The 22242-nt window shown below is 32.8% G+C and overlaps 1 protein-coding gene across 1 annotated transcript in view; it reads right to left on the minus strand.

Moving 5' to 3' along the window:
* Positions 1-22242, minus strand: part of KLHL1 (kelch like family member 1) — a 367352-nt gene that overhangs the window by 114339 nt on the left and 230771 nt on the right. The window contains exon 6 of the mRNA XM_043580333.1: positions 4385-4571. Within this exon, the coding sequence (XP_043436268.1) occupies positions 4385-4571 (187 nt within the window). The remainder of the gene's footprint in view (positions 1-4384; positions 4572-22242) is intronic.

Raw genomic sequence — 22242 nt, forward strand, 5'->3', positions numbered from 1 at the left:
ACATCATTTAAAGAAAATCAGTCTCCTTATAAAAACAGCTTATGATTATTGCCTTTTTAAAAATTATATTTAATTTTATGTCCCCTCATTTCTCAATTCATAGTAGAACAAATATGAATACATATAATAATGTTTTAATTGGATTTAAAATGTGCTATATATTGCTATGTTCTTAAATATTTATTTTTCAGTATTTTTCTGTTATAAAAGTGAATTAAATCATGCTTTCTAAAACACTGCAAACTTCTATTTATGGCTTGAGTCTTTTTTCTCATTTGATTCATCATTTTTGATGTTCATTTGAACATCAAAAATGAACATTTTTGAATGTTCATATTAGCATAAAAGGTACTTACCATATATATATCATGATATAAATATAAATGTCATTTATATGAATATCTTTTTGTCTTCTTCCCTTCCCTGTGCTGTATCACCGTTATTTCACAGCACCTTGATAGTCTCATGTCTCCAAAGTTCCTACATGCCTTGGCCTTATTCCACATGATTAGGAAGGTCAGACCAGGTTTCTGTTGAGTCCCTTGGGAGTCCCTTTGGTATGAAACATGTTGGAATGCCTTGTGTTTTATACTTTAACCTCTTTACATAATACTTCATCTCATTTAATGAATATAATTTTTACAGAAATGGATATAATACTGAGAAAGAGTAAAGTATATTAGAGATTTTAAGTGACACTCTTGCATTTGAATAGGCACCCCCTGGTTTCAAAGGCTGCTTAACCAGCCTTTCAAGACCTCTGTAGCTACAAATCAGAATTGATCCTGTAAAGTGCCTCACTGAAACCTACTGTGTCTCTCCTTCACTACCATGCTTTCATTTCCCTACTGACTATAATTCAGCCATAAGGGATTTCACTCCATTTTTTGGAAGATGTCACTTTTCTTCAACACTAAACATTCACCTTTGATGTACCTACAGTCTGGAACTCCCCACCAAGACCAACCTCTCATTCCAACAATGTGCTAAACTAATGCCTAATAGTTCTTTAGATTTCTGCTGGGAAAACGACAACAACCACAACAAAAGAGCAGACATGTTCTGTGTACTTCCTTACTTTTCTAGACTAGACCAGGTTTGCTCTTCAGCCATTATGCTCCTTCCACCTGCAATTCCCTTTTTATAACATTCGTTTCATTTGGGTGTTTGTTTACTATTTGTTTCCCCAGATTAACTTGGTAGCTCTGTGAAGTAGGAGTTATATTCATAATGTTCACCGTGGTACACAAGTTCTTAATGCAGAGCCTGGCACAAAATAGATGTACAAAACCTGTGCATCAGCACTGAATGTGTACACATATGATTATAAGAAGAAGGAACAGAGAAAACCATGCTCTCAATTTTCATATCTATGGAGAATCTGCAAACGTTGTACCTATAGTTTATCTATCTCATGTGATGTCATCTTAATCTCAGGAATTACGGAGCTGAAGAGGAATCCAACAAAATGTTTATATAGCCCTATATATAGCACAATATAAATGTGTAAATAATTTCAAAAATGCCCCACTGTTATGTATTGTGTTACTTTTCAAAATAATCATGCTAAGTAAATTCCAAATTTTTTGCTGTAGTTTTTTTTCTTTTGATGTTTTTTGCATTTTATTCCATTTTTATTATCTTCCAAGAAAACACAATTTTAAGATAAAATCTTAATGCTTATTTAAAGATTATACAAGTTAATAAGGTGTAGAAATCACTGTTAAAGCAGTAAAAGCATGATGCAAATAGGAGTGATTACCTTGAAAATGTTCTATTTGCCCTTTAAATCCCTTGAAACATTGGGCTTTTATATGTTTCTGCTTCACTAGGAAAAAAGGATCTCTGAGGTCTGGTATTAAGTTTTAGATTTGTATCTAAGTTTATGGGATATTAATATCTGATTCCTATAGGGCTAAGGATATGGTAAAAATTCCTAAAGGTTCCCTCGAATAATTTTTTTCTGTTGTATTGCTGATTTAATCTGGAATATCTTTTGAAACCTCCTGTATTATCACATTCTTTTACACCTCTATCTTACTGAATATGTGTAACAATAAGTAAATTGTTGGTATTTTCAATTCTAAAGTGAAAGAAAACTCAGAATCATTAAGAAAGATCAATTTTTAAAGAATTTCTTCAATCTCAAAGACTGCTGAGAGAAATTCAAATGCTGGCAACAGTTTAACTCAGTAGCCTCCATAGTCTCATATTCTTCTATGCTATAACAACGTGAAATCACCAGATTTAAAAATTCAAATTCAGTCATGCCCTTTTGTTCTTTAATAGTACAGTAATTTTTTTAAACATTCTTTTTTTTTTTAATTAATTTATTTATTTTGAGAGAGATGGAGACAGTGTGAGTGGGGGAGGGGCAGAGTGAGAGGGAGACGGAATCCCAAGCAGGCTCAGCACTGCTGGCACAGAGCCTGACCCAGGGCTTGAACTCATGACACTGTAAGATCATGACCTGAGCCGAAACCAAGAGCTGAACACTTAACCAACTGAGCCACCCAGGTGCCCCGATAGTATAGTAATTTTTGTATCTATTTTAATTTATGTTTATTATTCAGCCTTCATCAGAAACAAAACAGATTCAATAAATATTCCTCCTCTGCCTCTCCCTCCTCTTCCTCCTCCTCTTCCTCTTCCCCAACTCCTTCCCCTGCTCCTCCTCTTCTTTGTATTCTTCTTCTTTAGAAAAAAAAATATTGTGTGCATATTTTCTTTTTTTTAATTTTTTTTTCAACGTTTATTTATTTTTGGGACAGAGAGAGACAGAGCATGAATAGGGGAGGGGCAGAGAGAGAGGGAGACACAGAATCGGAAACAGGCTCCAGGCTCTGAGCCATCAGCCCAGAGCCTGATGCGGGGCTCGAACTCCCAGACCGCGAGATCGTGACCTGGCTGAAGTCGGACGTTTAACCGACTGCACCACCCAGGCGCCCCAATGTGTGCATATTTTCAAGTGGAATGGTTCTTGTATGGGCACTCTTTCTGTAGAATACAGTGTTATTTATTTATTTATTTATTTATTTATTTTACAGAGAGAGCGAGCAGGGAAGGAGCAGAGGGAGAAGGAGAGAGAATTTTAAGTGGGCTCAATGTCCAGTGCAGAGCCCAACTCGGGGCAGCCTCTCAAGACCCTGGGATCATTACCTGAGCCAAAATCAAGAGTCAGATGCTCACCTGACTGAGCCACCCAGACACCTCTAACACAGTGTTCTTTAAAAAAATAATCACTCATTTGAATTTAAAATTTGAAACATCATAAAACCACCACATATACATATATGTGTACTCATATATATGTATAATAAATATAAATTACCTAGTGCTCATTTAATGTGATGGCTATGAAAAATCAATGTCCCAGTAAACAGAAATTAAACTTGTCAAAAAATAAACAAGTGAACACCATCTAACAGCCAGCCACAAGATATCTTCATGACAGACAAAATATGGGAATATGTGTCTTCCCTAAATTATTTCCCTTTAGCTGCTGTTTTGGGATCTCAATTCACAATGGCGGAAATAAGTTTTGTTGCTTCCCTCTAATTATTTAGTAACAAATATATTTAATAGAGATTGAACATGTGACCACACTCTGTCGTTGCCAACTTTTACGTGTATATTAAATGTATGGTGGATAATTATATCACTTACCAAATACAAACATATGACAGTTACGTTATTTGTCTTGTGAACTCACAACATAAGATAAGCTGAAGAAGACAAATATTCATTGATCTTTTTCCACTAATTACAGAAAAGAATGAGACCTTCAAATGTATGTGTTCAACTTTTAAATGAATCATTCAATTCCCTTTGAACAGCAAAATTGGTAATCACAGTTAAATTTATAAAATATAACTGTCACAGTCATTACATTTGTTTATAGTTGTCTATTTATTTGCCAGGCTTCTGTGTAAGATTCCAAATGCATCAAAAACAGAAACTCTCTTCTTCATAATATTGCTTTCAGCAAGCATGTACCTGGAGTGTTATATTTCTTTTACTTAGAATTGAAATATAGTTGTCAATATATCCAATCAATTATTTGGCCTGTGTTTGTAAGTAAGTGTTTTAAGTCCCCTTTTCATTTCATATGAAGCCTGGCACATAATGCACAAGAGATAAAGGATTTAAAGATGAATAAAAAGAAAAAGCAGCAACTACAGCTGAAAATAAGAGATGTTCTTTTAATTTTCCCCTTAATATTAAATCTTAATGTATAAAGCATGTGAGGTTTATTGGTATTATACAGATTGCAATATTAAAATTGTGACATGGTCTGATACAGGTTGTATTATATATAGATCAAGAAATGTAAAAACAAAACAAACAAAACAAACAACCCCCCAAGAAACAAAGAATTGTATACCTTTGTTGTTATCCATTCCTCCTACAGCATACAGAGTTCCAACTGTAGATTTTCTAGGTTTAGTTCTTGGACTTTGCATTAAAGTTCTTCTTTCTGGCAATAGATGATATTTCATTGCTTCCAGAATCAGTTTTTGACATTCCAGATCATTCTTAAATAATGCATGGTTTTCTAAGTCAGCCAATATCTGTGAATAATACACAATTACTGTTAATAATATTTTTATAGGAATGAGTATATGACATCAGTAGTTAAAATTAGAAGCCTAATGCCTATGATTTTACCCCTATATTGAGAAAAATGCAAAATGTAATAGGAATTAATTACATTGACAGAAAATATGAGTAAAATGGAAGGCTTCCATGAGAAACAGAATGGATTTTATTTTCTATTCAATACTATTTATTGTCATTTAATTACATGGGTTGTAAAGAAACTTCTAGAAATCCCTTTTTCCATTCCCTTTCCTCTTATGAAACCTGATTATAAATTGAATATAGTTGCCTCTGTTGGCCATAAGGCTGTGTGGGAAAAGAAATTAAAAAATAACCTTCAACAAATTGCGTTAATAATCTTCATAAATATATATTTATTTTAAGATATCTCAGGTATAGTTTAAAATCCTTTCGAATACAAAAAATCAATAAAAATGAAAACAATTCTCTTTATCTCTTTAAGTTTGCAAGCAGTTGGAAAGTCGTATAGTAGGCAGAGTTTCCAACAGTGAAACTAAGAACTTTTATACCAAAAATCTAGCACCTGAAGGAGGGATAGAGCAAGACCAGCTGTTTGAAGCTATATTATGTTTTCCTTTGCTACACCAGAGTTTCATTCCCCCAAATGCTTCTGTGTACATTTCTTTGAACACATCCATTGTCTCTCTTATTTTCTTCTTCCTCTGTTGTTCTTTATCTTCTCTTTCTTTTTCTTTCTTTCTTTCTTTTTCTTTTTCTTTTTTCTTTCTTTCTTTAACTATTTCAGTATCACTTTCTCTTTCCTAATGAATCAATATTTCATTTCAAATGACAGTTAAATCTGTCACACATATTTAGAAAAATTAATAAGTTGAAAATTTAATATTGACTCACTGACCGTTTCTTCCCCATCAGTAAGAAACTTGACAATATCTGTACTCAAATATGTACTGAGTGAATAAGTTAGTATATGATGGCAGCATATAATTAATTAATTTTAACACTATAATTTTAACCTTAATTAAGTAAATTTATCTAGCCATCACATGACACATAAATTGTTGGAGATGACAGAAAAAATATAAAACACATAAGATAACTTATATGACATGTAGGAAAGGTAACATAAAAGTTCTGAGGGTGAATAAGGAATGTAATGTATTAGTTTCCTGATGCTTTGGAATATTGAAACAAGATGTTCAATTAAATTCTTGGCTACATTGCACTTTTTGTACACTGAAATCTTAGTGTTGACTTCCTATCCACCTTCATTTGAAACACTAAACAAGAAAAACAAAAAAAAATTAATGGTATGGAATAGGATAGAATATCTGTAATGGATTTTTTAAAAGGACTACTGTTTTTCTCTTTCAGTAAGTAAAAAAAAAAATTTTTTTGACCGGCAAAGAGAATATCTATTTCTAACAAGACCCTAATGGTCTTTATAAAGTAAATGGAAAAAAAAGTATTTTGATATAGCTTTTGGTCATCTCTGTATCAAAGAATATTTTTCTACATCTAAGCCTTTTCCTTTCTTTAAAAGGAAAACAATTAGCTTTTCCAGTGATAAATGTATATATTGCTGAAGTTGGCTCCCATAAATTCTTCTCTCCCTTTTTCACTGTTTGGGAGAAACATGGGGTTAGTTGACCATAAGAAACTTTCTTTTATTAGGAGCACACTCTAGGAATATCTTATCCAGATAAACAGTTAAATACCAAATAAAAGGGGAAGAAAAGAAGCACATTCAAAAGATAGTGCTTCATTTCTGTGTTTGTGTCTTGGAAAACTATAACTCATAATCAAAAAGTTTAACTGGAAATTTGAGGCTTAGGTTTTAGATAAATGGATTCATGACATAGATGGAAATAGTTACAAATTTTAACATATGAGTACAAAGTGCCATTTGCATTAAAAAAGTTCATAGACTATTTCCAATATGCAAATGACTCTTAACTAATTATAGTGGATTAGTTTGAGTTTAAAAATATCTCTATGCCTTCTTTTTTAATTTTATCACCATGTAAAAATAATGTTCAATATTTTAATAAATATAAGATTTGGGTTTAAGAATATTATAAAATATTATAAATTGTTCATTTCAAAGTATAACAAGGAAGATATACAAAATAAAACTAAAACTTGTAATTTATTTCTATAAAATAACCAAGGTATCCTGTACTTAGTTTTTTCCTTTTATTAACAAAACATTGTTTAAATTTTCTTAATTGTGGCATGCCTCTAATCATTTGACAAAGTTTTTTATTTTAAAAGAAATTGAGCGGCACCTGGGTGGCTCAGTCAGTTAAGTGTCTGACTTTTGAATTTGGCTCAGGTCATGATCTCATGGTGGTGACATACAGTTCCATGCTGGGGTCTGTGCTGAGTGTGGAGCCTCCTTGGAGTTCTCTCTCTCCCTCTCTCTCTCTGCCTCTCCCCCACACATGTGCACTCTCTACCAAAATAAAAAAATATTTAAAAAATTGAATTCTTCATAATCACTTTTACTTTATTATTGTGTATTTTCAAATTATGACTTGTAATTATTGCTTATGAATACTATGTGTCTCTGATTATGTCCTCTGACAACACTTTTTAGCATTATTATTTCATCTCAAATTAAGACACAAATTCAGAATAATATAATGGTTAAGCTGTCTTTTAAACTTGAACTATCTTTAGATTTCCTAAATTAATCCAAAATTAACACCACTTACTCTTCCCTATAAAATGAAAAATGTTTTTTTTTTCATATTCTTCCATTTTTAATGAATCCTACCCTATTGTGAAATACCATCTTTGTCAAATTTAGAAAATATATCAATGTATTTCAATAATTGTGTACTACTTAGAAACATACTCATATTTATATAAGAATTTGTACAATAGGGGTGCCTGGGTGGCTCAGTTGGTTAGGCGTCCAACTTCAGCTCAGGTCATGATCTCACTGTTCATGGGTTCAAGCCCCGTGTTGGGCTCTGTGCTGACAGCTTAGAGCCTTGAGCCTGCTTTGGATTCTGTGTCTGCCTCTCTCTCTGCCCCTCGTCCACTCACGCTTTGTCTCTCTCTCTCTCTTTCTCTCTCTCTCTCTCTCTCACAAAAATAAACATTAAAAAAAGTTTTTAAAAAAAGAAAGAATTTGTACAATAATTGTCTACAAATTAATCTATTCCTCAGATTACTACCTATCCGCCCCCTAAACAAGGAAAATCATAATATAATTTATTTTATAATTTAAAAAGTTTTCACGACATTTCACAAAATCTGCATTGTTAGTCTATTCTTACACTGAGAACAATCATTGACTACATCATTATAAATTAATTGTGTATTACACCTCAAGAAAAGATTTTACTCTCTACAAACAATAACATTTCAAAATATTTTGTCATCTAGAAGTAATTTGAGAAATGAAAATATCCTGAGACTAAAAAGGAAGGGCAACATAGGGTATATTGACAATTAACATTACATAAAAATCTAATGGGTTGATCCTTGGATCTGTGTCAGCTAAGCAGCCACTTTGCAAATAAGTCTAATCTCCAAACAACCTTGGTATGTTTTCCTTGTGATGAAGTAATGATCTGCAAGTTAATGGTAAGCCTGTAGCTGCAGAATAGAACGTGGTCAAGAAACATGTATGATAGTCAGATTGACTACTATGAAAAATCAGAATAATCTATCTATTAATAGCTAGCATTCTCAAAATAACTTGTTACAACATGACAGTTGCCAGAAATGTCATGAATTTTGATTAGATATATTTTTGCAATTGTGTATATTAAAACATTATTAATTTCTTTTTGCATACTCTTCTTAAAGTTCCATTGGCTTTATTACTAATTACACTTTGGGGGAAAATACAAATTCAATTTTTAAAACAATGTTTATTTAAAATGACCATTACATTTGTAATTAAAGCACAAATAATTTGATTGTTGATGGTTTGAGGAATTGAACAACATGCTTAAAATAGCCACACGTCTAGCAACATGAAAATATTGATGAATGTTTAATCCCATATGTTTACACATAGACACTCCTCAACTGCACTTTTCCAAGAGTATTATATGAATTCATTTTAAATGCCTTCAACAAATTCAAATTATGACTCTAAAAGTATTGCTTCATGAAAATGGAATGCATTATTTAAGTACCTGGAGTTTGCATTGTTTTGCCAGCCTTCAAATAAGAAAATAGGATAATTATAATATGATGCAGAAAAAAGTTGTCTCCTCTCTGCATATTTTAACTTTATATGTCAAAGAAATTAATCTCTTGGTTAGAATCTTTGTCATGATTCTTTACACTAAATCACATGTATGGATATTTCCTTAACATTATAAATAACTGTCTCATATAATAAGCAAACAAAATCAAATGCATAGATTTATTTGTGCTTCATGACCTACTCTTATTACATACAGGGCATACTCCTCTAATTTTGTAGTAAAAGTCCAAATATTTATATTATAAAACTTTGCATTATACATAGACTTTTTAAAATACCATAAAATAATGCCAGTTAGGAGATATAATTTACAGTAATGTGTTCTTATGATGTTAATGGCTAGAAAAAGGGAGAGTAATAACTGCATGAATGAAGACATACTTTGAAAGGCAAGGTGACTAACAGGATCTATACAAAACTTAGCAAATACATCTATACCTTCTATCTGGTCAGGGAGTGCACTGGAATATGGAATGCAATGTTGAAAAAACAGCTAAAGAAAGATAAATTTAAACTTCCTATGGACCAAAGGAAGTATTAACTCTTCTAACACTGTGTTCTTTGGCTATCAAGGTTATGAAAACATTCTCACATTCATAACAGTGTGACAAAATTCCATATATCTCATGTTATTTCATAATATTTCAAACTTTTGTTTTGCTACCAGAGGTTGTGCTAAAGAAAATCTATTCACGTTATCTGAATCTATAAACCAAAATTGATTCCATTAAAAGTGACAGTCCTTAGAGAACAAGTGACAGTCTCCTACAGTCTTTCAAGTTTATTGCTTGACAAAATGAATAGGATGAATGATAAAATATTATGATATACTGTAAGCTGCAAGAAAGTAAATGATTTTCTACTTCAATATCTTATAAATAGGTCTGATACAAATAAATTTTCAGGTGTTTTTATTAAGCAGTTTATAAGATGGAGAAACAATGATTTAATAGGCACACTTAGTGGTGAATAAGCCCCGTGCTTGTTTAACAGTCAATATAAGGTGCTGGTGAGAGGGGAGAGTAAGTTATCAGAAAACTTTGTAGCAACCTAAGAAATAGTGAAGCTTGTAGGTCGAGTTGTTCCACTTTGCAAGGGAAAATATAAACTGTCTCATGCCAGAGAGATTTTCTGCAGATTTCCTCCCTTTCAGGTAGATTTTCGAAGACATAGAGGGAAGAAAATGGACAATTACATGAAAGCTTGGCAATAGAAGTTAGTTGGTGCACCAATGCCAACAACGCTTCATCAGCTATTATTTGAGTATCTGCTGTGACTGGAACAGCCTAAGCTTGTGTAAGAGTAACTAGCTCAACTATAGCCGGAATATCAACCTTCTGCCTGAAAGAAACTCATTGATATGAGTAGAGAGATCCTTATATTACATTTAAAATCCCATTTATATCTGTTGAAAAGAATTTTGGCAAAGGATAGAATCATGACATATTAAGAGATGGAAATACCTTCTCATCTTTTCTGCAAGCATAATCACTATTCTGGCTAAACTACTTGAAAATATTATTTATATTTTTAAAATAAATGAGAAAGCGGATACAGTGCAGCTTCTATGTCTCCTCCTGTGCTGTCATTTCAAAAGGAAAACACAAATTACTGACACACTAAAGCTTACATCAGTTACATCTGAATAATTCTTGCTCAAGTATTTGAGGAATGAGAGGAAACCATCTACAAAATAAGGATCAGGTTAATTAATTTTATTCTGAATACAGGATATTTTCAATTCTGAATATTTGATTGCCTTAAGATGAAAAATAATTGGCTAGGCGGACAGTACAAATAGAGAAGAATAATGACATGATCACAAGTAGAGCTCATAAAATTAACTCAAATGATAGTTTTTATTAGTGACAAATGAGATGGGTTTTATGCTGCTATAATTTATGATTATTAGTTATTTAACATGGATTTGCTTTTCCATAGGTAGTTTGAAAGCTCAAAATTTCAAAAAACTGAAATAAGTGATTCTGTGCCCTGCATGAACACCATCTTCATCCAGAAAAATTTCATTGCATTCTAGGTAATCTCTGGACCTTTCATTCTTTCATTCATTCATTCATTCATTCATTCAATATTCAGTCAGAACCTATTTTGTGCCAAGTGCTGTAATAGGCACCTGTTTGCCTTCAGTCTCTCTCACCACTAATCTATTCTATTCAAGTCTACCTTCCTCCCCGCCCCTTAGAACACTTTTGTTAATTTACTCATATCTAGCTATATTCTACAGCATGCATTAGTTTATTATTGTTTCCAGGACATTATTCAGCCTTCTCAGACTAGCAGGACAAAAATTGTGTAATACAACTGTATTTTAGCTATTCCATCACTGTCTAAGATACCTTATGTATATTTTTCTGGATTTCATACTTTAGCTCTTCAGACCTCTTTCTTCTCATCTGACTGGATCCCACCTTTTTAAAAAAATATTGGTAATGTCTTTTCCCTCTAGGTCTTCTATTAAAACAGACACAATTATCAGAGTTTGGTGTACATTCTATTACTTCCATGAGTACTACCTAATTAAGTGGCTGAGGCCACAACTGACACAATTTGTTTTTATTGATCATATTGGACTTTAATCAGTTGCCATCTGTGTAGTCATTCAAGGGCTTCAGATGCATGCTAGTCATAAACTTGTAAGAAATCAGGAAAAAATGTCTGGTACCTCTTGTTGGGTACAACTAGCAAGGCTCCTAGGAATTGCTCAGTAACTATTTAAGTGATTGAATATTTACTCTGATTAGACTATTAATTTATTTTAAATAACATTTATAGCATTGAAGTTTGAAAACAGATAATGTATAGGCAGAGATATATTCAATATCATTGCAAATTACATGCATAAATTAATTGTCTGTACAATATTTATGGTCTTGGAGCACCAGGTGGCTCAGTTAATTAAGTGTCTGACTTCGGCTCAGGTCTTAATCTTGATATTTGTGAGTTCTAGCCTGCATTTGGCTCTCTGCTGCCAGTGAGGAGCCTGCTTCGGATCCTCTACCTTCCTCTCTCTCTGCCCCTCCCCAGCTTATGTTTCCTCTCTCTCAAAAATAAAATAAGCATTAGAAAAACAAAACAAATATTTATGCTCTTTCAGAAACATCTTTGCTTAACAACCAACCAAATATCTACATTTCTAAATAATTTATCTTTGATTCAGCTGATGGCTTGCTTATTTCTAGTCATAGTCAATAGCAAAACTCCATTGCACAAATAATTTGGGCTCTTGAACATTATGTAAGGTGATTTGACTTGTCACTAAGGAACATTGAGCTTGGATGTTCCACTAACAATTCAAACTCACTCATTTAAATCTGAACTTATTCTTTACCATTACCATTCTTCTTTCTGTATTGACTCATTCCTTCTATCTCTTATTGATGGATGACAGTATTTCTTTACCTGTACATCTGTTTAAACTACTATTTAAGCTGATTCAAACTTTTGGAAAATACAGTATATGAATAAAAAATATCCCCAAATGTGTTTTCTTTACTGAGATCCCTCGATAATTCAATCTTTAATCCATTGATAATTCTATTTAGAAAAGTTTATCTTCTCACTCAAGCCCACTCCAAAGAGTCATTAAATATTGTTGATTATTACAATACTGCCTGAGATCCTTCCATTCCGCTATTCTCTTCCCTTTCCGAAAGCCACTTTGCTTGTTGATATGAACTCTTTTCTGAATTTTTGAGAGAGATTAAAAATTTTAATTCTTGTATGTGACATAAGAAATCATATGCAGAATCCAGACTACTCCTACATCGTGTCCTAAAACATATGCATTCACCATTTACTGTCTTATTGTCTTGTTTTCATTCCTTGCATTACAATTGGAAGTATTTCTTAAGTATTTCCACTTAGTTCAGGCTCATATCTCACTGTACTTCCAGACCAACCTTCTGCTTTGATAACGCTGTTCTATTTGCTACCCCCCACTTGAGCTTTTTCTTTATTGAATCTTTAATGTGATTTTTCACCTTGGAACTACCTGAGTCTCAGTTGAGTGTTCTTGTTTTATCTGTGTTTTCAATGAAAAAAACTTCCTCTATCTTTTCATATACAAATGAATTTCCTTAGGACTTACACTTGATCTGTAATTTCCTTATTTCATTATTTAGTACTCTATTGCTTGTACTTAGTAATTGCCAGCAGAAAAATACACTGTTTTTATCTTGCTATTATGGTTCTGTATGTAGCTGTTTCATTCTTAAATATTAACTGTATTTATTTGAATTTTAAAGGTAAAATCTGGAGGAGTATAACTTTCTAAAATTCTGTTGTCATCTTATTTTGCAAAAAGATAATTGGAAAAGGACATGTTAAAATGTATGCAGATTTCTCATGAGAAACCATTATTGCATTTTTGCTTCTTTTAGCTCTTTCACACACACACACACACACACACACACACACACACACAAAATTCGGATTGGGAAATAACAGATCATAGCAGTTAGCAAGCCATCTCTGTGAGGAATCAGGCACAGACTCAAATTGGGAAGAATGTATATTGCACATTTGTGCTTTTTGAGGACACCGCGAGACTTATGAAAGATAGATTTCTTTATCTATAGCATTGGATTAAATGAAGGTATTCTTAACTTTTGAGCTGTGTGATGTAGTAATTGTCCACATGTTAAATAGGTATTGGGCTATGTCTGTGTCATTGCCTGCATGACAGAGAGATGCTTAAGAACCAATATTTTTCTTCATAGATATTATACATAATAACATTATCAAGTGTTTGATATTTTTGATACATTAATAAAATGTATGCTTTCTAAGAATAAAATTAATAGATATTTCTATTTTCCTTGATGCTTCCTTTTCCTAAACTCCCTCTTCCTTTCTGAAGATGTTTAGCCTGCTCCTATATGTCTAGTCTCTATTTATAGACCTTTCCTGGCCTGGACAATATCTCAAGCTCTAATTTACACTAACATTCTGGATCATCTTTTCCTGTAGAACTCATGTATCTGCTAGATACCAAGATAAAAAGACAAATCTCCTAGGGAAAAAGTAGTTAAAAACATTTAATTATTACTAGTTGGATGGTTTTACTAATATCTTATAGGAATGATTACATTTCAATCCTAGCTGTTTTTGCCTGAAATTGATGAACTCTACTCAAATGAGGTACTCAAATCACAACCTGATTTCAAAACATCTTGCAATAAGTAATATGCTCTTGAAAGAATAAAATGTATTGTGTTATTCAGTGTTATTTGCATTTCTGTAAGTTTTTCCTGTAAGAAATTTCTCTGAGTTAAGACACAATGTCCCCATACTAACTGTAGTTAACAAGTACAATGCACTAAGTGTAAAGGTCACTCTAAAGTATACTTTCCCTTGAGAGAGATAAATGTACCAGTGACCTACACACGATATCAAAAAGTAAGTAACTATCTTAGGCTTATAAAGAACATCTGGTGCTACAAGAAAGATTGAAAATTCTTCCCCTGCTCCTCCCATATTCTGTCTCAGAGAAGTTGATGCTGATGGTAAGAAGCAAACACTCCCAGATGTTAACACAGATATTCAGGAAGGCAATTGAAAGGACTGCATTCAGTTTACTCTGGAAAATTAGGTTTTTTAAAATTTCTATAATAATGTAGGCACAGTATGAAATTTTTGTTTTGCTTTAGCATTGTCTCAATTATCTTAAAAACTTTTCGATTTCTCTCACACTAATTATAAGGTATCAGTCAGTATTTCACCTCCCTCATTCCACAAAGAGAAGATGGAGAAAGAATTTTAATCACTGCATATTTGCAGATTTCCAGCTTTCTTTAGATTTACTCTGATCAAAGTCCAACATACCTCTTTTGATCATCATCAGTGAGATATGTTCCTGTGAAAACATCAAGGTGGATGCATCTTGCAAGTCAATAAGGGATTAAAATAATTCTCCCAAGTAAAGCTAATTCCGCTGGGCATACACTCTGCCTGTAGAGTTTCTAAAGTTTGGGTATGAAATGAGTTGTTCAAACACCTTGACTGAACAAACTTCAGGGATAAGGGAAAATATAGCCTTATTAATATAAATATTAAGGACATTAAAATAATTGGAATGTGTCAAGCCCCATATTAGGCACTTTGGAGTATGCAAAAGTAATGTATCAGTTCCTAATTTAAATAATTTACAATATAATTTATATTATATTGGAGTCACATGTAATTTATAATATAATGGAACATATGCTTATTATTTCCTAGTACTTACAGCTAAATAAAAGTATTTTTGTTGTGTTGAGAAGCCTATTATATCTTTATCCAACATCCTAATTTTCAGATGGTTGATTTTTCCAAAACAGGAATCATTAAACCATTCACTCTTCTTTTCCTTAGAAATAACCCTCCTGGACTTGTATAACAGTTGAAAGTCATTTCAACAAGCTACATTAATCAACTTAATGCACAAGAAGATAATTTTTTAAAGTGGTATTCACTTGATCCGACAATTCTTCTGGGTGTTTATCTAAAGAAAATAAAACACTGACTTGAATGTATATGTGCACTCTCATGGTCTCACAGCATTAGCATTATTTACAATAGCTGAGACATGGGAACAACCTAAGTGTCCGTTGAGGGATGGATGGATGGATAAAGAAAATGTGATATGTATATATGTAGGATTATTATTCTATGTATATATGTATATATGTACATATGTATATATGTATACATGTATACATATGTATATGTATTATATGTATACATACATATGTACATATGTATATATGTATATTCTATGTATATGTATATATGTAGGATTATTATTTTATCCTTCTATGAAAGAAGGAAATCCTGCCATTTGTGACAACATGGATGGACCTTACGGAGGGCATTATGGTAAATGAAATGAGTCACAAAGACAAAGACAAATACTATATTATTTTACTTATATGTGGGATCTTCTAATACACACACACACACACACACACACCCCAAACTCATAGTTGCAGAGAACGGATTAGTAGTTGCTAGAGGCAGGGGACAGGTGGTGGGTGAAATGGGTGAAGGTGGTCAAATGGTACAAGAAATATGGACAAAGTACTCTAGGAAATAGGAAGGCATGCTTAACCAAGTATTATGTGGTAGATAAATACTTACAACAGAGTGTCTTCTTTAAATTGAATCAATAAAGACAAGTACCTGTTTGCCAGGCACAGAAAAGAATAAAGAATATTTCAAGAAAAAGGTCAGAGGTTCAGAGGAATAAAAGGAAGTCAAGCAGAATCCAGACTAATGATATTTATTCAAAATATGCTATTCATTGAGATTCTTTTTATTTTTTTTAAATGTTTTTATTTATTTTTGAGAGAGAGAGTGAGCGCACACACGTGAGTGGGGGAGGGGCAGAAAAAGAGAGGGAGACAGAATCTGAAGCAGGCTCCAGGATCTGAGCTGTCAGCACAGAGCCCGATGTGGGGCTTGAACTCATGAACCATGAGATCATGGCCTGAGCCGAAGTCACACACTTAAACAACTGAACCACCCAGGCGTCCTGAGACTCTATTCTTAGTAAAATCTTTCTTTCTCTTATATCTTTATATATTTTAATCTCCATCCATCCATCCATCCACCCAAACTTCCATCCTTATATATAAAGCCATGTAATAGTATAATCAGATTATGCTTATGTAATCATATAATCGAATGTCCTTATGAATCCTTTTTTTCTCTCACTTAACACATCAAATCCACTGGACATACTTTTAGTTTAACCTTCAAGATATTCTATAATATATTTACAACTTTGGGACAAGCTAACATCCTCCCTGGACTATTATAAAACCTCCTAACTAGTGTATCTGCTTCCAGTCTGTCCTTTTAGTGCTGATTATTTTCATTTGTTTCCCTGTCATTCAATTTGCACTGTTCTCTGTCCAGTTTAGTTCCTTGAGAGGCTAAACATTCTGGAACTACATCACATGGCTCCGTTGCTGACTTGCTTTTGGCCAAGTCCAGCCAATGGGATTACAAGCAGAAAGTTAGATGGTGGAAATAAAAATGAGTATTTTCTTCCCTATTCCCTGCAAAACGTGGCTGTAGTGATGTCCTCTTATGACTACAGCTCAAGTAGGGCAGCCACTCTGTTATAGTTCTGATCTTTCTGAAGTATGTAATATGGTTTTCTCCATTATCACCTTGGTTCAGGGGCCCTGAGTCCTCAACCTACTTTGTGCATTTTCTGAACACTGGCCACATCTCTGTAAGTAGTGCCTTCATTAACATCTCTTCATATGAACCATTTTTGGTAAATTTTATCTCCTGCTGGGATCTGAGCTATTGCACCATCATATAGTTTATTTTTCATACACTAGCTAGAATGATCCTTTTAAGATAGAGTTACTCTCTACCTCTGAATACATTTGAATTTTTCCATAATAAAAAATAAGAAGAAACAACAGAGCATGTGTCTTCTCTGTTCAAAATCCCTCAGTGACTTTCCATAGTAATTGACATAAAAGCTAAACTCCTTATGACCATCTAAGCCCTGTATTACCTATTTCCTGAACACTTCTGACCTCATCTTCCACACACCTGCTACCTTGTCCAAAGAATTCTATTTACCTTGGCCTCATTGCTGTTCCTTCTTCCTGGAACACTCTTTTGTCTGATATCTATTTGGTTTTTCCCTCATTTATTTTTTTGTCTCTGCTCAAAGTCACTTTCTCATAAAGGACTTCTCTGGCCTATCTAAATTGGCAACCCCAAGCACTCTCTCACCTTGTCTTGTTTACTGTAATTCATAATTATTTTCACCATCTGAGTTTTAAGGAAGGCATAGTTCATTTGCTGGTTGTTGCCAGCCCTTCATTCTGTCCTCCGCTTCTTGTTAAAATGTGGCTGCATTAAAGAGCAGTCTGAGCACCACTCGATACAGGCGGCACTTAGAAAGTCTTCATGAAATGAGTGAGTGAGTGAATGAATAAGTGAAGAGATTTCTAGACTGATTTTCACTGAATGATTGATTCTGGTGTTTTATTAATGGTAGCAGTTTAGATCTTTGCTGTTTTCCCTGTTGTATGTGTATATGATTTACTGTTAATCAACATATCAACATATCAATAAAATGAATATGTGTTTTGAAAAATTCACCTTGGAGGCATTGTGAAGAGCAGATACAGATGGGGAAAGATGTCACTAGAGTTGGACAATTATGATTGAGTCCACTGCAAAAAAGAAAAAAAAAAGACTAATCTAAAGTTATTGAAAATATACATGGAAAGAAAAGGTTTAGAACATTTTTAAAGAATCACATTTACCAGAAAACAAAACAAACAAACAACATACACACACACACACACACACACACAAAATCAAAATAAAAACAAAAAATTCCAAAATTTGGTGACACATGAAGAAGACAATAGCTGTTAATAAGGAATTTATTTGAAGATCTAACACATATCTAGTCCTTGTTTCTGGACATGACATCAGGACAAGATGCCATTCCTGTCTCCTAAAAAAATTGATCAATCACGGGGTGCCTGGGTGGCCCAGTTGGTTAAGCATCTGACTCTTGATCTGAGATCAGGCCATGCTCTCACATTTTGTGGACTTGAACCCCGCATCAAGCTCTGTGCTTACAACGCAGAGTCTGGGATTCTGTCTCCCCCAGTCTCTCTCTCTCTCTCAAAATAAGTATTTAAACTTAAAAAAAATTTGACCAATCAGATGAAATGTGTATTTACCATTCAACTAGATCTTTATATTTCAGGCATAACTTATGTATGTGCCCAATTCTACATATATTTTAGCATACACAGAAAATAATGAGCATTAGCACAAATATTAGGATGAGGTCAAATCTAATGGTCAGGATAAAATCTCATTTTTTATTTTTATAATAGCTGAATATTATGAGTGACTACTCACTGAAACTAGATTTCACGTGTTCCTTTCGATTAAATATTCATCACTCCCTAAATTCTTACCATATACTTGCCATCTTTTATTCTAGCTTCTTTTTGAAAAGAGTAGAGCACTTATGCTGATTTGTAGCAAATTGGGAAGTTGTTTAATGGTTTGGAAAACCCCCATAGCTGACTGAATTGAGAATAACACACTCATTATTATTTATGACTCTATTTCCAGGTCTTTATAGGTCAGCTTATTGAATTCACTGAATATGCTGCTTTTCCAGCTCAGCAAAGCAAATTTTGCAAGCTACTTTGTGGCAGAGACACTCATAAAAATGTGCCAATTTTTAAAATTATAAACACATTTTATAATTTGTGTTTATAACTTGGGATAATTTACTTTAAATGAAAATCTATTGTTCATTAACCTTTGCCATTAAGAATTCCAAAACTTTAAAAAATAATAACCACCCAGGGATACCTGGGTGGCTCAGTCGGTTGAGCATCTGACTCTTGATCTCTCCTCAGGACATGATCTCATGGTTCATGAGATCTTTTTTTCACACCAGGAAAATGAGAAACATAATATGCAAACTACATCAGGAAAGAGATTAATAACAGAACATGATTTATATAATACTTATTTTTAAAAGCTATTTTTCAGTTAACACGATATTTATTTTTCAAATGTTCTTCAAAAGAAAAATAAATATTTTGCTTTAAAATCAACAATTGAATTTTGATTCTTTAAACGTCTATTTATTAAATCATTATTCCATGCCAAATAAAGATAAAATTTCTTTGGTGAAAAAACAAGTGCTCAGAAGTATGCCTCAGTATTTTATTTTTTAATTTTTTATTTATTTTTGTAAAGATTTTTTAAAAGTAATCTCTAAACCTGACATGGTTAGGTTAGATCCCCCAACCCTGGATCAAGAGTCACACGGTGTTCCGACTGAGCAACCCTAGCGCCCCATACATGAAATCAAATTCTATATTAGTTATTCATTCAGGAAAATGTTTCCTTTGAATTACAATAAAACTAGACTTTGTAGTTAAAATTATCTAACTTTCTACTTCAGATATAACAGGAAAAATTGAAATGTTCAGGATCTATGTTGTCTTTTCTGCTCTAGGTGTCATGATGACAGTTAATACCTCAAAAACTGCTAAATGCTAAATAAAAGTTAAAATATTTTTTTTTGTTTGAAAGCTTGTTCTCATAGGTGGAAAAAATTGTTTTGAGAATTAGAATTCCTAAGTTCCATTGCACATGCCTCTGTGAGTTTTTAAATTTAAAATATCTAAAGTAGTCTGCTTTAATTCTCACAGCCTGAATTTCTACTTGCAAAATATTAGGGGGCTGGTTTTGAAGGTCTTTCCTCCCCCCTAAAAATTCTGTGAAAGTAAGGTAGATACACATTTTAGTATGGCATTGTGTGATCATTCACGTATTTTCCCTGGTGATTATGGAAATATAAATTCTAAACTGATCTGAATTGGCTTGATAAGGAAGGCAATAGTGTGGGTAAGAGATATTAGAGTAAACTACAAATTAACACAATTTAAAAAAAATCACACAGTTTCACCAATTATTGTTCAGATTAAAAAGAAAAAAAAAGAGAAAAGTAATATACTCACTTAATGAGTTCTACTTGATGGGGTTAAACTATAGAAGACTAGCAAAAATTACTGATAATAGCAAACTCTTAATAGTTTTCATTAACTTAAAAGTGAATATATGGAAAGTAAATAAACTTGTCTCTAATTTATCAGGAGTCTTGAATTGGAAAATTTGATGTATTTGTGGGAAATATTAAATTAACATGTGCACCATTTACTTAATGGTTGGAATATGAAATTGCATGGTACTCAGCACCAATAAGATTATTCTAAGATAATTTATCTTTATATTTTGAAAAAAATAACATCACGCCAAAAAATTCCGAATAGTTATGCAAAATAATATATAAATATTTACCATTTTTTAACATTAGCAGTGCACTGTTACTTTTTGAATATTATTAAAGTAAAAACTTATATTCTGGGTGACCTATAAGTATTTGCCATCTAATTAGAATGGAGAAGAGTGCTTTTGCCTGATTCTCTGGATAGTCATTAATGTTAAATTGCTCTTCTCTTGGGGGTATTTTTTCCATTTTCAGAGTCATTATAATAATAAACTATTTTATTTATTTGATACTCTTGGAAATTAAAATTACAGTCATAGTCATTTCAATACTTGTGTGATAAAATTCAATTCACTTGTGATTCATTCACACAGTATATAGTTTGCTTCCTTTCCTCTTAGGAATGATTTAAATTATACAAGCTTGCAAAGTAATTTTAAACAGTTTATCTATTTTTTTAAGTCATAGGATTTTTGTCATTTAAAAGCTGTGAATGATGACTCTCAGGAAAAAATGACTCCAGGGGAAGGAATCTATATTTCACTAAAGGCCATTTATTTGATGAGCAAAAAGTTCTTTAAGCTTTTTTGTTTGTTTGTTTGTTTGTTTGTCTGTTTTATTTTAATACATATTGAATGACTGAAAGGCTCATGAGAGGTTTCAAGCATTGTAAAAATTATTTTTTTTTCAGATGGAAAGACATACATATCTTAATTCTCCATAAAACTGTCAAGTATTTATTGAGTAGGCATCAATTCTTAGGGGAAAAAATTTAATTTCATTCACACATGTTACTGACAGAAAAAAATATTTCTATCTTCTTGTCCTGAAGTGAAAACTGAGGTCCAGTGAAATTAAACTTTCCATGAACAAACACTGAATTAATGTTGAACTCAAAAATATCAAATAAACACTCATTTATACCACTGCATCTATTCAACTACCAAAACTTGCATGCACATGTTTTTGCTTTTCTCCTGTTCACATAGATAATTTCCAATCCTCTTTTCTAAAGTCAATCTACCCACTTATGCATGAAATCCTACCTACCCTAGCACATTTAGATAAAATATTACAACAGTTCTTCCCTCTGTCTTACATCATCAAATTTCCTGTCTTCAGAATCACACCTGTGAGTATGTAAACATGCCTGATTCCTCTCCTTCAGTTTGGTGTTTATCAATATATTTTGTTTGTTTTCTTTATCAATTTATTGACCCTTAGCTCCAAAATGATCTTTTTCAACTGTTTTGTGAAAATGGATGATGAAATGGCCCGTTAAGGTTTGTTTTTTTTTTTTTCTTTGCCAGCTAGCACTATGGTAAGCATTGTCAGTAGAGGACACTGGAGAGACACTAGGGAGAAAGATTTTGCTTCCTGGTTTGAGTATGCCTATTCACCAGATTTCTGCAATGAATGCAGTTTCTCTAGTGCTTGCCTCCGGCAGAGCCTGATGGCCAGGAGAACCTAGAAAATTATCCCAGAAGTCTCCCCAGGTGATTTTGTAGCAGGGTGTCTCTTTTGGGATACCTAGAGGGAAGATTTCTAGTAAGTTCTAAAAGACAGATTTCTAGAAAATTCTACCACTGCTACAGCACAATGACTTGTCTGCCATTTAGTTAGCCATGGC

The sequence above is a fragment of the Prionailurus bengalensis genome, chromosome A1 (assembly GCF_016509475.1).
Source record: "Prionailurus bengalensis isolate Pbe53 chromosome A1, Fcat_Pben_1.1_paternal_pri, whole genome shotgun sequence".
NCBI classification, from domain to species: Eukaryota; Metazoa; Chordata; class Mammalia; order Carnivora; family Felidae; genus Prionailurus; species Prionailurus bengalensis.